Source organism: Ceratotherium simum, chromosome 13, assembly GCF_057802395.1.
Source record: "Ceratotherium simum simum isolate JZ-2026a chromosome 13, ASM5780239v1, whole genome shotgun sequence".
Taxonomy (NCBI): Eukaryota; Metazoa; Chordata; class Mammalia; order Perissodactyla; family Rhinocerotidae; genus Ceratotherium; species Ceratotherium simum.
The window spans coordinates 56351979-56371086 of record NC_141912.1 but is presented as its reverse complement, the minus strand read 5'-3'; the positions used below and the strand labels follow the sequence as shown (position 1 = coordinate 56371086).

Sequence of the window (19108 nt, the reverse complement as noted above, 5' to 3'; positions counted from 1 at the left end):
ACAGTCACCCTCTATAGTCAATATGTTCTGTTTCTTTTCTTCCTGACTTCTCAAACTCATGGAACAAATACTCTATTTCCATTGCCTCCATTTCATCACGTGGTCAATAAGACTAGGAAATCTCTCTCGTGTTCTGCACTCTTCTTAGAAGCAACTTCCTAGAAACAATATCCCGCCCTTTCTCAGTTCTGAAAGTACTAAGTACACTTTACTTGTGAAACTCTCCTCTTTCCTCATGCCTAGGACTCCAGACTGTTTTCTCTCTTCTACTCCAATTTTACTGATAATTCTGCTTTCACTTTAGGTTCCTCCATTTCCATTCCAAATAGTGGGGATTCTTCAAAGTTGAGTCCTCTGCTCTCTAAATTTCTCTCCATTATCCCTATCTGCCAGTTTATTTACCTTCAAAAGATTTTTCTCTCATTTGTATTTAAATGACTCTCAAACCTACATCTGCATGCTTCTTCTTATAGAAGAAGGGTTCATGGGAACAACATTGGAGTATATTGGAAATTCATTAGCAGTATACCAGCCGAGAAATTCTGCTATACATATTCACTTAGTATTTACTAGTACCTGGCTTGTAGCAGGGGTTCAAATATATATGTGTGGATATTGATAAAAGACAACACATTAGGCTCAAACTGCCCACAGAAGTGGACAGGAGAACAAAGAAGAGCTGAAGACCTTCAATGCCCACATTCTGATAAGCCAATCAGTAACCAATTTAGATTTCTATAAGGGCAATATCTAAAACATTGGTTCTCGAGCTTTAATGTACATCAATTTCACCTGGAAGGCTTGTTAAACCACAAACTGTGGAACCCGCCCCCAGAGTTTGATTCAGAGAGTTTGCATTTCTATCAAACTCCCGGATGATGCTGAAGCTGGTATGAGTCCTGAGAGAACCATTGGTCTTAAAAACAAAACCCTAGCGATAAATATGCTTCCTATACTCACACACCCCCAGCCAAATATTTAATCCTTTGGTAGCCAATTTTTAATGACATAAGTCTGTTCTAAGTCATGATGCAAGCTGGATTCTGGGACAAAAGATAAGCTTTTTAAACGGTGCTAAATGTTCCTCGACCCAATTACAACAACATGTAGTAGACCTTAAGTATGCTATCATCAGGGACAGGAATTTCAGCTACAGAAGATGTACATGATCTATGCTGTGCTTAATAACCAATAGAGCCAAGGCAAAGCAATTGAGAACAACAACACTATAAGCAATCTGAATAAGAGGACGCATTGCTCTGAATTTATTAGAAGAATTATCTAGTTCAATTTAATTCTTAACAAAGCTAGTGGCTGAACTGATTTAATATCCAAGCTCCAAGTGAAAGAATATTTTAGTGGTATGTTTTCTCATGCTTTAAATAGAGGTTTGATTAATTTTATCTCTTGCACACAGGATGAGGCTTTTTCTCAGGTAAACTGGCATGTAGATTGTAATTACAACTAAGAAAAACGTGCATAAAAGTGTACTATGATTAAATATATTTTATTTTCATAGAGCATAGGTGCATTTATTTCAGGAATCTAAGAAATTATTTAAGGAATAAGACATTCAAAGTTTTGAATATCTCTTATAGAATCATTCACAAACCCAAAGAATCCTATTTGACAACCTAAGTGCAATTTTCAAATGTCTCCACCCACTACTGACAACGGTAACTGAAAAGGCTTTATCATAAAATTTTTAATATATCATAAATATTCATATTCAATACAATTAAATCAAAGAATAAAAACCCTACATTATGAAACCAGTGTTCTGGGAATAAGCTATATCCTCTTAAAGCAATTAGTTTCCTATAAGATCATTTATAACAACAGAATGTTCTCTTGGAAATGGTTGATGTTTTAACACTAAAATCTCTTATACTCTAATACAACATACATCCAAATAAAAACAGAACTCAAATAGACCGACAAGGTAAAATCCAAGAAATCCAAAAGCAGAGATTTAAAAATGACAACAACCAAAAATCACAACCACCTCCAAACCATATGACAAAAGAAAAAGACTCAGTGAATGATAAATAAATAATGGAAGAAAAACAACAAATAATGGAAAAGTGAACAATGCTTTGCCTACTTTCCCCTCATTCCTTGTTCACTGTGTATTCTTGTCCTTACCCATCTCTCTACTAATCCATGTCATTCACGTCCTTTGAATCCCAATTCAAGCTGGATCGTCAAGAAACCTTCTCTAATGTGATCTCTAACTCGAATAAGTTCCTCACTCCACATCACCTTAACACTTTCCTATTCACCATCATGCTTTGTAATTGTTTTCTAGTTACTTTTATCTCTTAACTCACCCTGTTACCAAGTAAATGAAGATCTCAAAGCAAAACTTTTTTTTTTTTTAAACTCAATGTTGGCCCATATAATCAGAGATCCATATTTAAAGAGTTCAAATTCATTTGAACCAAGTGGAAATGTAAGTGGAAACTTTGTTCATACTATTCTCTTTTTGTCAGTAAACTTTCATAACATCCTAAATTCATTATACAATTTTAGTAAATATTCAAAGTTATGAAATTATGTATATTTAACTAAATTACAGTTATCAATTGACCCTACAAAGCTGACCTGATCCCAGTTGGCTGTTACCTGTCTAGCAAGACCACTTCCTACTGGCCTACTAATCCATCTGTCTTTGGTAATTACGTTAAAAAGAAAGAAAGCGTATGTCTACAGACTCATCTCTAGCCACAATTACAGTTTTACAGTTCAGGTTCCCACCAGTATAGGATGGGCTACACTCTCTCATCCAAAGTCCTTTGAAAACACTGCCCCTCAACATGGAATTCCCTTCTTTCTCTGGCTAACTCCCTAATTTTCCCTGGCAAATACAATATCCTCACTCAGTGACAGACTCAGTAACTAGTCTCCTTTCTGTCAGCCCCCTCCTCTGTTCTACCATAGAACCCTGTGACCACCTCTACCACAGCAATTATCATACTGAATTTCTATATTTGTATTTATCCGTTTTTTTCCAGGAGACTGTAAAGTCCTCATAAATAAGGGCTGTCTCTGTCTTTTATTGCAGTATCTCCAGAACAGCAGCTGTCCACGGTGAATATTCAATAAAAATCTGTTGAACGAGCAATACAAAGGAGATGAAATATGCATGTATGTGTATACACACACACATATGCATATTTATTTGTACTTTTAATAGAATAATTTGACTACTGTATTATTTAAATATTTGTAACTGAGTACATACTGTATTTCTGGAAATTAAATAATGATGATGATAACTGGTTACCACTTTTTATATACTTGCATATTCTTCCAACCTATATTTTGATTTAGAAAAATACATGGAAGACAACAAATTTGGCTAGCTACTAACTATTAATATTTTATAACTTGTTAGAAATATACCTCTATCTAAAAAGAACCAAAAAGGATTTATTTTCTCATACTGAAATCCACTTTTTAAAGCTTTGGCAGAATTTACCGTGTATTCAGCAAGCATCTAACAGCTGCCAGGTCTTGTGCTCAGCCTTTAAGATGCTAAGTGGAAAAGTCATAGTCCCTGCATTCAAGTAGCTCAAAACCCAGTCATAAGACACACAAGCAAACAAAGATGCTACAATTTAATAACAGTTATAAAGATGGTATGTACAAAGTGCAATGAAGGTAGATCAATATAGGTATTCTATTCCTAATATTGCAGCAAAAAAATGAAAATTGCAATTACTGAACAACAAACTAAATGTAGGACAATAAACTATTAGCTGTACCCTCTGCTATGATAACCTTAAAGGGTTCTTAACCTTTTTTATGCCATGGACCCCTTTGACAAGCCCATGGTAAGAAATCCCTTCCAATTTATGAAATCAATAGGTTCCACAGCAAATTTCAGGTTCTACTAAAATTCTTAGTTTAATTCAGCTTCAAAATCACTATAAATGGAATAACAGCACATTAACAAACAATTGTAGAGTACTGTGCTCTGATTTATATGAAGGAGTTTGGGACAAACAGACCAAATTTTCTAGTTTTCTGTGTATTAATTTCTATGGGGACTTAATCTTTAGTTCATTCAATAAACATTTATCAAATGTCTAGTGTGAGTCAGGCCCTGTTCTACGTGCCCGAACATGCAGCAGTGAACAAGGGAGACGAGATACCTACTTTTATATGATTTTTATTCTAATTGCAGGATATAGATAATAAATGAATAAATAAGCAATAAATATGAAGTAGAGATAAATTCAAAATCATAATAGCATGATCCGGGAGCAAGTAACTGGGAGCTATATAAGGTGGTACCTCTATATTATTAATACCATCTACTGGTGTGTGTATGCTGGTCTGAAAATAGTTTTAAAAGAATAGAACAATAACCAATCCAAGCTAACAACTCTGAATAAGCATTTTATAGACAGATGGCTACTTTTTACAAACGTAGATAGACTGACTTAACATATCAAATCACTAATAAAAAATAACTAACAGGGAGCATCAAAACCTTAAGTTGCTTCCAGAATCACATTATTACTATTTAAGTGTTTATAAGAGAAAAGGATTTGCGGACTATAATACAAAGCTTGCTCAGAAAGTACCTAGAGACAGGCTCCTTTCATATTTATACTCTGAATGACAGTTACAAAAACGAATACATTGTCTTAGACTATTTTACAATACAGACAACAAATTCCCCTTCTACATTAAGCGTAACCTTAGACAGAAAAGTATCCGTAGTATTAAAAAAAACAACTAAATAAATGCCTGCAACAAACACAAGCAAGGGAAGATGGGAGGAAGAGACAGACACTGATTAGGCAGTGCACTCATGAAGAACAGAGCTTGATCTTTAGAAAGGCGTTAGGGAAAAGAAATGTCTAGTTGTAGGCAGGGTAACTACGGAAAGTAGGGGGGCAACAGAGTCACAGCTCAAAAGTGCTGGAGGTACTAACTGCTTCCCGATGGCCTCAAAAGTAATGCTAAGTACTCACAACTTTTCAGATGCACAAAGCAATGTGTCTCAAATGAGATACAATGAGGATATGAGCATAAAGAGAAAGAAATCAGACATATGGTCATTTGGGAAATAACAGTAACGGAAAATTCCAGTTGAAACTGACTATATCACCATAGCATTTTTCTTGCACTGTCAGGAAATTCAACAAAAGTGCTTGTTCCAAATCATTCCTAGGCATTATTAACACCAAAGTCCTTTAATCAGAGCACTACAAAAAATGTCTAATATACATCCTCCATAATCATTCTCAATAAACGCTATTTTAAGCCATCAATTTTCTACACGTCTTAAGAGTGCTTTTAGTTCTATGTATCACTTAACAAATAGGTACAATTATTAAATTGAAGAGAATATTTTAATAAACTAAGGGATATTAAGTTACAATTCATTGCAAAAATATGTAAGAGAAGATATAATTGAAAAAAACATGAACATTTATTTACAAATACAGACTCTATAACCACAGAACACTAGACAGACACAGTAAATCATAAGTGTAACTTATAATCTTTTAGTCAAAATATATTTGCCATAATGAGCAATAAGCTAATGAAAATATAGGCTGCTATTTATTATCTAGAAAGGTAAAAATTACTTATTGATTTTTACAATAATTTTTGAAGAAAACTACTTCTCCATGGCATAATAAAAATCTCATTTAAAATTTTTTTTCAAACACACAGATTTAAACAACTAAACAGTGATGACATTGACACAGGCCACTCCAGAAACACACAAGAGAAGGTGGGTCACTGAACAGGTGTGCAAGCCAATGGCCTCGTACTCAGAGCAAATTCTCCCTTCTCTCACTTTTCTCTTTCCCCTCTTAGTTTACAGCACAACCAAACTAAAATGCTAGTTCAACGTCTCTCTCTTTTCACTTCAAAACTACAGCCTAACTTTCTCCACAGTTCATAAATATTTACCTACTGTGATGGTCAATTTTATGTGTCAACTTGACTGGGCCACAGTCCCCAGACATTTGGTCAAACATGATTCTGGGTGTGTCTGTGAGGGTGTTTCTGGATGAGATTAACATTTGAACTAGTAGACTGAGTAAAGCAGATTGCCCTCACCAGTATCTGTGGGCCTCATCTAAACCTTTGAAGGCCTGAATGGAATAAAAAGGCTGACTGTCCTGTGAATAAGAGGGAACCTCCTCCTGCTTGACTCCTTGACCTGGGACACGGGTTTTTTCCAGCCTTCGGACTCAAACTGAAACACTGGCTCTTCCTGGGTCTCAAGCCTGCCCGTCTTCAGACCGGAACTACACTATTGGCTCTCCTGGGTCTCCAGCATGCTAACCGCAGATCTTGAGGCTTGTCAGCCTCCATAATCATAGAAGCCATTCCACACACACACACACACACACACACACACACACATTCTATTGGTTCTGTTTCTCTGGAGAATCCTAATATACCTACCGACTTAATACATCAAATTCCTAATAAAAAGGTCAAAAAACATTTTAAAGTAATAATATAATAATGATGTCAATGACAGCAAGATTCTCTAGCTTGATGAGAGTCTAATTTAAAACCTTTCCAAACAGTCATTTCACAGCATGCATCAAAATGTTAAAACTGCTTGTAGTTTTTCACGAGGTAAATTTATTCTCTGGTGAAAAAACACAGAGGACATAATCAGAACTATAATCAAAGATTTATGTGCTCAGGATATTGGTTGCAATAACGTTTATGACAGAGTCAAATAGACACAACCAAACATCCAATAACAGGGGAATGGTTAAACTAATTGTATCACTTTCAAAGGATGTGTTGTCATATAACTAATCTAAATGGTATTTTCAAAAGTTACCCAACACCCTAGAGAAATGATCATAATATAATGTTAATCTTTAAAATGGGAAAAACACAATGATATCTAGCTATCTAAACTAGCGAGAAAGGCTAAAATGTTGACAGTAATTATTTCTGAATGGGGAAATGACAGGTAAATTTTTCTGTATTTTTTATATTTTCTATAATCAGAATATGTTACCTTTAAAATAAAGGAAATAGAAGTCTAAGAGACATTAAAATTGTGTTTACAGAAAATTCTATTAAATGATAAATTTAAGATTCTATGGACAATTATCAATGAAGACAGTTTTAAAAAACGAATCTATAAAAATTCTAAGAGCTTTTTATAATATATTATGAAAGAATCTGAACTTTTAACAAAAGTATAAAGCTAGAGATGTGTTATGGACTGAATTGTGTCCTCCTAAAATTCATAAGTTGAGGCCCTAACTCCCAAGCTGACTATATTTGGAGATGGGGCATTTGAAGAGGTAATTAAGGTTAAATGAGGTCATAAGGGTGGGACTCTAATCCGATATGACTGGTGTCCTTATAAGAAGAGGAAGGAACATCAGAGAAGTGAACACACAGAGAAAAGGCTACATGACGACACAGCAAGAAGGCGGCTGTGTGGAAGCCAAGGAAAGAGGCTTCAGGAGAAACCAAATCTGCCGACACCTTGATCCTGGACTTTCCAGCCTCCAGAATGGTGGGAAATAAACTTCTGTTGTTTAAGGCACCCAGTCTGTGGTATTTTGTTATGGCAGCCCTAGCAAACTAATGCAAGATATAATAAAGTGTCACTATAAAATCTACTTTGTAAATATTCTTTGTTCTGTAATTTCTCTTTCATAGGTAATTTCATACCAAGAAATAAATAAAAAATTTACTTTGTACATAGTGCCACGGCATAGAAGGGACAAGAATCCATATTTCCAAAATAAAATGTTATTAGCTAGTACTATTAAAGAAAAATAAGGAATACGAGCGGGAATCTGAGTATGGATAGATTTAAAAGCAGTTCTCAGGTTTATAAGTAATTAACGTCTATCTAAAAATGAAAGATTCTGCATAACACAATAGAAAACATTTTAAATTGTTTTGACTTTATTTGTTCTCAATAGTTCTTAATCCTGAAAATAACATTTTATGTGCATGTGTGTATATATGTCTGTACATATTACATACACATTCCTGAGAACTATAACTCAGAAGGCAATTTCAGTGTTACAACGACTACTGGCAGTTCACCACAGACGACAGGACTCTTCATTTAAGCATTACTTTACAGCTGACACTGCTGTTTCAATCTTACCCTTTGAATTAAATTAACTTTCCCAATCTTTTATCTAGTATCTATTAGATTAATACATGAGTTTCTTTTTACCTAAATGAAACTGTAGACACCATTATCTTTTAGAATTTTCAACTACATTTCAGGGGCATATTCAAAAAAAGACCTTTAGTTTTCACACCAAATGAAAATTTCAGTTACTGCTCTGATTTTTCAGACTTACCTTGTCTGGATCCATCTTTCCTTTGATAAATTCTTGCTTCCAGAACTGCAATGCCTGTTCCAGGGTTAAACCAATGCCCTTCAGGAAGAGGCCATACTGCATTCGGCCTCCATGACGAAGATGGTGATTCTCCCGCAAGGCTTTATGCAACTGACGCATGCAAGGTGGGAAGGATTTGATAGAAAGCTACAAGAAAAAAGAGTTTTTGTTACGTGGAAGACTTACCAGGTCCCCACAATATTTACTGCAAATTCAATTTAATTTGCAAATTGCAAATTCAGTCTAATTGGAATAAAAACAAAAACTATAAGTATTACTATCTTACTGTGATTACAGATGAACTCTTTTTCTTAATATTTTTATACTGATTATGTGTTGAAATGATAATATCTTGGATACACTGGGTTAAATCAAATATTAAAATTTATTTCACCTACTTCTTTTCCTTTTTTAAATCTTTAATTAAACTTTTACTTTTGAGATAACTACAGATTCATGTGTGGGTTGAAAGAAATAATCCAGAGAGATACTATGTACCCAGTGTCCTCCAATGGTAATAGCCTGCAAAACTGTAGTACATTATCACAACCAAGATACTGACGTTGATACAATCCACTAGCCTTAGATTTTCTCAGTGGCACTCATGTGTTCATTTCTGTGTGTTTAGTTTTATGCAATTTTATCACATGCGTAGGTTCATGCATCCACCACAAGTCAAGATGCAGAACAGTTCTATCACCACCAGGATCCCTCATGTTTCCCTTTTATAACCCTCCCCACCTACTTTCTGCACCACCCCCACGCCTGCCATTCCCTAAACCCTGGCAACCACTAATCTGATCGCTTTCTCTATAATTTTGTCATTTCAAGAGTGTTATATAAATAGAATCATGAAGCATGCAGTGTTTTGAGACTGGCCTTTTTACTCAGCATAATTCCCATGAAATTCATCTAAGTTGTTGCAGGTATCAGTAGTTCGTTTCTGTTATATTGCTGAGTAATCTTTCCTAGTATGGACGGACATACCACAATTTGTTTAACCATTCATTTGCTGAAGGACATTTGGGCTGTTTCCAGTTTGGGGCTATTTCAAATAAATGAATATACAGGTTTTTGAGTGAACATAAGATTTCATTTCTCCAGGATAAATGTTCAAAAGTACAACTGCTGAATCACAGATGAACTTTTAAAATAACCCAAATACAAAGTAGAACACAAAAAGAGGAGAAATGTTTCTCAAAAGGAGAATTCAAATAAATGTGTTAAAGAAATCAATAGTTAAAAGAGAAACTTTTTCATTCACGGTCTCAACTGAACTCTCTCTGACTTCCTCAAATATCCTCCTCCCAAGACAGATCCTCACCCCCTCACATATTCCTTGGCAAGTTCGACTTCGCCTGTGAGTAGAAGCAGGTCTCATTTTGCTTGACTTTGCTGCTCCCTTTAGTGACTATCCCGTTCCTTCATCCTTTCACACTAACAAATTCTAAACTTCTCCATCCCCAACCTAGTTCAGTCAGGCCTCTATCCTCCTTTGGCAGGACTACTGGAAAGCCTTCTAGCTCATTTTCACATGTCCATTCTTGTGCCTTCATACTATTGCCCAATTATTTTTTCTTAAACATTGTTGTAATCCAAAAACATCAATGAATATTTAACATTCTTAGTATGAACATGCAAGGTTCCCTCAGTGTCTGTAACTAACTACTTTCCAATTACATGTAACAGAACAAATAGTTATTGGGTGTTTTGGGAAACAAAAAGATGAATAAAGCATAATTTTTCCCTTTAAACAGTTAAGTGAAGGAAAAAGAAACAGTCACTATTATGTAAGTTAAACTCATAAATCATATACTGAGGGCTCTAACAAGCATAAGTCAGGCGTCATGGAAGCACTGTGACGGGGGTGGGGGTGGTAAAAAAGCCTAGGTTGTTGCTATTCCAACATGAACCCTTTGCTCCAGCCAGCTGGGTTCGTCCATGATCATACAGTCATGTTTTGACCTTCTTACTTTTCTCATCCCACTGGCTCTGCCCGGTACACCCTTCCCACTCCTCATCCCATATAGCCAAAGCCAACCCATTCGTCAAGACCCAGTTCAACCTCAGCTTCTTCTGGCACAATTCCTTGATTACTTTTTACTCACTCAACCACCAAACATCTATTGAACACTACTACGTGTACAGCCTTGGCGAACCAGCAGCAAACGAAGTCAAACACTGTCTTCAAAGAACTTATATTCTAAGGGAAGGAGATAGACAATAAAAGCAGACATAAATTAAAAAGATAACATCTAATCCGAAAAGCACCTGAAATAATGGGATACGGTAATGGGATCAAGTGTGAATGGGAGAGAGTACTTTAATTTGGGTGGCCAGGAAGCCTCTCTGAGGAGACGGCATTGCAGCTAAGACGTACATCTTAAGTAGGATTCCAGTCAAATGAAGATCCAGGAATACTGTTCCAGGTAAAGGAAATGAAAGCAAAGATCCCAAGAAGAAATGAATTTGGTGTGCTCAAGAGATAGCAAGAAGATCCATGTGTCTAGGGCACAGTGAGTGAGCCAGAAAGGAGCAGAAGACAAAATTGGAATGACAAGTACGTATGGCTTTATAGGCCATAGCAATGAGTTTGGATTTTAGTCTAAATGTGATGAAACCCAATAGAGGGTTTTGACCAGAAGACAGACATGATCTGATAAACAAGAGAACTCTGGCTGTTATGTAGTGAACAGACTATACATAAGCAAGAATGGAAGCAGGCAGAATTCTTAAAGAGGCTTTGGCAGTAGTCCAAATAACAGAAATGGAAAAGATAGAGTCTAGGGTTGGCCATAATGGAATAGAAAAGTGATTATGGATATTGAGCAGACAGAGAATTATAAGGCCAGGGTATAAGATGAATTATCAACCTGGATGTTGCAGAGGCCAAGAACAATAATGGGAGTAGTGCTAGTGCAAAAGATCATGAGCCAAGTGCTCAAGTCATCGATGAATGAGGGCAGAAGGTGGGGGGTGCCAGCAACAACAAGTATCAGGTAGTATAATGTGATCATAAGGGCTGTAAAGGAGCTGGAGTTTTGCCAATGGAAGGCAGAGAATTGGTTTGGAAGTATAACATGGACCAAGGAAGACACTCGTCCCATACCTACATAGAGTGGAGGGGGAAAAGGCAGCTTCCACCTGAAGAGGGCCACAGGGAAACAGTGAAGGAGCCAGATTTCAGTTAGAAAAAAAATCTAAAGGGAACATTTGGAGAGGAAATTGAGATTATCAAGGGGTGTGCTAATGACATGCTGTTCTGAGGATCAAGCAATACAGATATAGAGTCAGGAAAAGGTCCAGATAGAAATATATTTGTATTACTTAGCACAAAGTCTCAGGCACAGACCTACAGATACGATCATCATAGCAGTTAACATAATGTATCATTATATAGCTTATTTATTATTTACTATGTTGTCTACCTCCCTCAAGTAAGGTCCATGAAGGTAGGGACATTTTCTGTTTTATTCAGCTCTACATACAGAGCACAGTGGCTGGTACATAATTGATGGGTTAAATACATATTCACTAAGTGAATTAACGCTTACACTTCTATGTCCTCCCACAGTATCCAACCAAGTTCACATTTGCTTGTGAATGGGAAAATACCTTGATACAATTAGGAATAGAATTACCTCCAACCATTCACATAATATAAACACAAATCATATGGTGCGGAGGAAGTGTTAGAGATGAAATAACTATTTGAGAAAAGTAAAGGACGGGGCTTCCTTGATAACAGATTTCAAATCAACTGTGTACTGTGGGCAATCCTGTTGTTATTTCTGACATATAATCACTGCAAGTAGTGATTATAATTTTTCAAATAGGAAGACGACCTAATCATTCTGGTCTCTAAAAACTCGTGGTCTCTCCCAATTCACCTTATTATAATTCTTGTTTCCAAGCATTAAAATTTCAGTATATTTTTAATTTATTGTAAATAATTTGGTAATTGTCTAAACAAAGATTATTTATGGCTGGTTTATTTTTCCTTTTTTGGATAGAGCAGAAATTCTATTACGTATTAAAGAGAAATTCTACAAATTATAGTAAAGTACACTACTCTTTCACTCTACTATGGAACTACAAAGTGAAGTTAAAATGAGCTGTTCATTAATCTGGTGGCAACTAAAGGATGGGAGCCTACACTTAGTATTATGGAATGAATTGTAGCCTCCCAAATGTAGCCTTCATATGTTGAAGTCCTAACCCCGGGTACACCTCAGAATGCAACTACATTTACAGAGGGGGCCTGTAAAGATGTAAGTGAGGTGAAATGAGGTCAGGGGTGGGGCCCTGGTCCAATGTGACTGGTGTCCTTCTAAGAAGAGGAAGAGACACCAGGGATGCACAAGCACAGTGGAAAGACCATGTGAGAACACAGTAAGAAGGTGGCCATCTAGAAACCAAGGAGAAACGCCTCAGAAGAAATCAAACTTGCCAACACCTTGACCTTGGAATTCTAGCCTCCAGAACTGTAAGAAAATAAATTTCTGTTGTTTAAGGCCCACAGTCTGTGGTATTTTGTTACACGGTCCTAGCAAACTGATACACTTAGTATTTTCCATTTCTCCTTTTCTAAATGTATATGGTATTTAAATATAAACACATAAATATCATTTAGCTATCATTACTTAAAAGAATTCCCCTTTGGAATAAGTGATTAAATTCTGTTTTTATCAGAATACAAATAATTTTCTGATTAAGTTTGGTTTTCCTATGATTAAAAAAAATCAAATGTATAGCACATGGGAATTCCTTTAAAAATGATTGGCAAACAATGAAATAACATTATCTCCCATTCTCTCCACCCAAAAATAATCTTTGGTTGAGGAAAATCTGTGCTTCCTCCACTGACAAAGGTCTAAGTTTAAAACAACGTGATGCTTACCGAATCGATCTGATCCAAAGAAATCTTCCCAACATTTCCTTGTGTACTGTAATCTTGACCAGTGTAGGAATGACTAAAAATAAAAAGGACAAAATATTAAAATGGAATTTGTAAAACATTTTTTGATCACTTCAAAGAAAATCTTTTAATTCTGATATAAAGTCAGAATAAGAAAACATTTTACATGTAGCAGAAACATAGCCAAGTGTTTTAAAGATATTTAATAGAATACATTTAAGTAACTTACACAAAAATAATACAAAAATGTAGTGACATCTGGATTTCCTGATTCCTAGTCTAGCATGCCACTTCCATTTCCTAGAAGTATAATGCAAACTGTTTGTTAAAGTTCAAACTGCTACTATTTATCCCTTATTAACAGCATGGCAGCACAGCAAAGAAGAAAATGGAGCTTAAATCAGGAACCATCGCTTACTAGTGGTAGGTTCTTGAGCAAGTTGCTTACTCTCAATATCCAGGCTCCTTATCTGTCAAACGGAGATAATAAAGCCTGCTTTGCACTGTTGATAGGAGGTTTAAATAATTAAATTAAAATAATTTTTGGTAAAGGATCTGACATATAGTAATCACTTTTTATTTAAATAAATGACATCTGAATAACACTTTACATGTGCCAAGAGACTTTATCTATATCCTCTAATTATATCTTCAGGACAACTCTGAGAGAACGTTTTTATTTCTCATTTGAAAAATGAAGAAATGGAGGCTGAGGAGTCAGAAACTTGTTAGATCAGAAAGAAGTCAGCAGTGCAGGAGGAACTCAAGCCTTCTGACTCCAATGCGGTTTCTTAACTATATCATGCCATCTTCTTCCCTATAATACATTTCCCTGTTGTATTACTTATAAATTAGGAAATATAAGTTGGTATATACCACCTAAAGCCATCCAACTGTGGCGATTTCCATCTCCTTGACACAACACCAGGCCAATGCCCAACTCCATAAACACTGATTCAGATGCAGACATTCAGGTATGACATAGAAAACCAGCTGCTAGATTACACAGAAAACCACAATTAGACCATGGTTTATGCAGACGCCACAACTAAAGGGAAATTCTGGAGTAAAGCATTACAATCATAAAGAATTCTCTACTTTCTACCCACTCGGTACAGATTCTTGCTGCTGAACGATATACACACACACAAGTTGCTCTGTAGAAAGGCGGTTGTTCCTACAATCAATCAATTGTACCGATTAAACAATCGGTATGGATTAAGAAGCAAACCATGGTATATCTTGGGATGCTGCAGGCACTGGCTAGGAGGATGTTAGAAATGTAGCTTTCCGCTCCCTAGAGTCCTCCTGCCATGGGCTAAGAATTACTCTGAGAACAAGATGAGCAGAATGCCAAGGAGCGATACAGAAATATCCCACACCCTAAAACACATCTTCTTGCCTCTGATATTATTTCTCCCTTGAGTAACAAATTTCTGACAACTAATGTATCATTGGAGTCTATCCATTCCTTTTATCACAGTAGTGTCATGGTATACAAAACTCACGCTAAGTTAAACCAACACTTGCCATTTAATTTTAATATTTTACATTTTAATATAGAACATAACCAGAGAATTGTTTCAGTGGAATCCCGAAAATAAAAACATATTTCACTTTCCAATGTATCTTACAGTGGAGCCAAGAGGCAGCATGGGGCGATGGAAAGAGCACTAGGCTAAGAGTCTGAAGACCTGTTCTTGTTTCTGTTTTTTAAATCAGTAGTTTGGCAAACTGGGGTGAGGCACTTAACCATTCTGATTTGCACTAAACTCATTGGTAAAATGGCACAAATAATGCAGGGCTGCCTACCTGACAGAAATGCTGGGACAATCCAATGAAATAATATATTCAAAGTGCTAATTCAAATCAGTCAAGCATATTCCAGTACACAGAGCAATCGCAGCTTTGACCAGTAAGTACACAGAAAAGATTGGAAGGGAGACAGCACAGTCCTACAGAGGAGCCATCACCCAGCTGAGAGGGTCTGGGCCATTCCACTGACCCCTACAAGCTTCAGCTTCTGAGTCTGTAAATTGATTACAATTATCTAACACGATTGTTTAGATCAAATAGATTAACAAATATAAGAGTCCTCTATAAATAAATGGTAAAATGATGTGCAAACACAATTTATAGTTATTGAGTAAATAGAGCCAAATGATTATTATAACACAAGGAAGTTTTTCTCAGCCCAGATAAATGCAGTAAACTAAGCACAAAGAGAAGATACATAAAGAGGACACACACATGTACCTGAATGGCAGTATAAAATGCTTGTTCTTCAGCACTTTGACAGAATATGCAAAAGGGCTAAATTCCAAGGAAAAAAGGTAAAAAGAAAGACAACAGTAGTAATGATTAATGCAAAGACTTTATTGGGTATAAATAACTACAGAGAGAATATAAGGAAACTGTAGAGACATCATACTTCTAAAAATATTATTAATAGACAGGAAGATGGCCACCAGCCAATCCAGTAAGGGCAAGCATGGAACCCACGGGAGTAAAAATGACAGAAATGAAGATGTCAAGCATCAGGATTAGGAATGAGATTTCTCCTCTACTCATTCATGATCAGAAGGCATAACTTGGTTAGAGGAGTTCGTACATCACAGCTATTTAATACATATTTGAACTAGTTATGGACAGAAGAAGCTGAGGTAGGGAAATTTTTGGATACAACATAAGAAAGGCAAATCATGAGAAGCATTATATCCAATGCTCTGTAGGCAAGAAAGAACCATGAAAAGATTTTAGGCAAGAACTGACATAATTAGGTTTACACTTGAGAAAGAAGGCAGTGTAGAGAATGACTAGATAGGGGAGGGACTGGGCAACAGAAAATCAGTTGGAGGAATATTGCAATATTCCAGGCAAGGGAAGGTGAGAGCCCGAAGGAAAGTACTGGCAACAGACGGAGAAAGGAAGGCAATCAAGGTAGAAGAAAAAGGAACCAATAGTGCTGCTATAAAAGAATAAAAGTCCTTAAGAACAATTCACATTAGCTCATGAAACTGGACCTCTGGCTATTACTTGGAAGTGCCGAGGGATGTTACTAAGTGAGATTCATAACAGGTACCCAGGGAAGGCGATGTGCCTTCTGCTACCTTCAGAGCTCAGGGTCAGCTTGATATCACACTGCTTCCACGTGAACGCAGATGCTACACTAATGAACTGTCAAAATATATTCTTATTTTCATGGTTTTAAAAAAATAGATCAATTTTATGAATGAACGTTTCTTAAGCATTGTATTAGGGAAACAGGGAAATAGTAAGAGTAATTTAACAGCAAAACAACTTCGAAATTGTTCAAGATATAAAATCACATGCTAACCCAGCAGAAAATACTGTTTTCTGTCCATTTTAAATAATCCCAGCTTTATTTTGAGAAACACTCACTGTCACTTATGCACAGTTTCTAACAAGGGGGATTCAGTAGGTGTAAAAGCTTTCCTGCTTCTAACCTTTCATAAAAGAATAAACTGAGATGTACCACAAATGCCATTTTTACCAATACAGTAGACCAAAAAACATTTTAACGGGGCACAAAATTCAAATTATGTCATTAATCACTATTTTGCCAAATATAAAGAGGAATTTTTGATTAACTAATCAGAGAATCTTGAAAAATCAAGGTTTGATTTCTTTAATTCTCAGTTTAACCACTAATTTGCCACAACTAAAATAAATACAAGTCAAACTACACATCAATTTGTTCATCCACAAATATGGTGGTAAGGGATTAGGAATTGCAGTGATTTACCTGCACTCTCTATGCATAATTTACGTTTTATTTGCTAGAGTATCAGGTGAAAGATAATAAGGATGAAATGTTACAGAGTTGTCTCAAGTTACCAAAAAGCCAGAAAAGTAGTAAAAATAACAAAGATGTGATTCAGTGAGTATTCAATTACATTAGAATACTATATAAAGATATCGGGTTGTAAAAGGATATAGTGTACTCTTGCTAAAATGTAATAATTACTACATTGTACCAGCAAAATAAACACCTTCACTACCCAAACAGAACCATATAAATGCATAAAACCCAGGATGAACTTCATTTTTTTAATGCCACTAGATCGTCAGACTCTCTATAACAGACTTTTCCCCCATCCCAGTTGTTGTCCTTTTCTAATCACCAAAAAAAAAAAGAAAAGCTTTCAAGAGTCCCTGTATAGCTGCTCAATCACTCAGCATACACTCATTAAGCACCTTTGTGACCAGGAAAGAGTCACAAAGCAGTGAAGGATCCAGAAAGCACAGTGTGATGAGCGCCACAACAACGCTGCACTGTCCCCAAGCCCACAGAGAGCAGGTCTCTCTAAAAGAAGGGTGAGAGGAGAACAGAAGCAACGTGCAGCATTCAAGGTTTTTAAGCGGTGAAATGGCACTCAATAGAGTTTAAAAGTGCTGTGCTTCAGAAACACAGACCACGGGATTCTGAATGTTATTAGAACGTTGTTGAAATGACTGACAACGGTCTTGGCTAAACAGTGAAGCCTGTACAGCTTGAGTGAGAGATGACTTGGGGGACTAGCAGGGAAAGCTGCAACGAGAGGAAGATGACAGTCAGTGAGAAAGAGGGGCTGGGGAGTGAAGTGGAAGAGGAAGAGATTACAGTCAAAAAGGATTTGGGTTTGGAAGCTTAGAGGTAGCAAGTGATGACCACATGAAAGTCAAAGGCCTCGTTGTTTTAGCATTTTTATCATTTGTAGCTTAACAATTTTATATGCATTAAAAAATGCTTAAATTTTGACCAGATTCATAAAAGTATATGATTTGAGTTTATTAAGGTCGTTGGAGGGGTTTAAAAGTGAGATAAGGAGGTAGCACTTTGGAAAAGTAAAAAAGTCCATTTTTCTCAGGATCTGCAGGGTTAGCATATATCAGATGGAGAGGCAGAAAGAGATAAGCAAAGCCAAGGAAATTTTTACACTACAGTTTAAGATGAAGAGGTTGGGTTAGGTGGCAAAAAAGACAAGCAAAGGCAAGGCGAGAAAAGAACTGAAAATGAGTAGGTAGGTCCTGAAATGCAGGTCTGTAAACAAAAACCATTAAAATAAAAAGCAAACTTTAAATCCTATCTCCTTTTGCAATAACATAGGACTAAGTAGCCATTTTAATGAAAATCTGAGGCTTTGCCAAGTTTAAAACCTTTAAAAATCTAAACATATGCATAAAAGTATTTTCCAAGAAAATAGAATTTTGCAATTGTGTATAACCAACCCTCTGCTTACACAGAAGTAATTCAATGTTTGTTCTTGATTTTTTGTTTTGTTTTGTTTTGAGGTGATGGTCCTAAATTATCAAATCTACTATAAGAGAACTCATGGGACACAAAATATATAACAGCATCTTCTTACTGTAGCATTTGTTCAATAAACTTACATGTAACTTAATTAAAACTCAGTCACATCTGAGGAACTTTTTCCTCCCATATTATCTTGCTCATTAAACAGTACGAGGTAAACACAGCCAGTTTTCCAATATAGCTAAAAATCACAGAAAATAGAAAATTGTAAAGCCAACAGTTTCAATAAATTAAAAGCTAAAAGGAGAAAAGTAAGACTTTCAAAAGATCCACAACATATATTTAGGTAACCAAATTTAAAATGATCCTATTTTAAATCCAATTAAATCAATCCATTGGGAGGAGAGATGGGTTTGAGGGATAACAGACAGGAAGGCATAACTAATCACATCCACACGGAACGAGTTTTCCCAAAACATGACCACACAAACATTTAATTTACAGAATAAGAATACAGTGGATATATAAAAAGATAAATCTCAAACAGACACATCTGCACAT

General features: G+C 36.0%; 1 protein-coding gene across 2 annotated transcripts in view; it reads right to left on the bottom strand.

Moving 5' to 3' along the window:
• Positions 1-19108, bottom strand: part of PRIM2 (DNA primase subunit 2) — a 270879-nt gene that overhangs the window by 74920 nt on the left and 176851 nt on the right. For both annotated transcript variants that reach the window (XM_087438764.1, XM_004423993.3), the window contains exons 9-10: positions 13273-13345; positions 8334-8519 (exon numbers count right to left, since the gene is read on the bottom strand). In XM_087438764.1, the coding sequence (XP_087294890.1) occupies positions 8334-8519; positions 13273-13345 (259 nt within the window). The remainder of the gene's footprint in view (positions 1-8333; positions 8520-13272; positions 13346-19108) is intronic.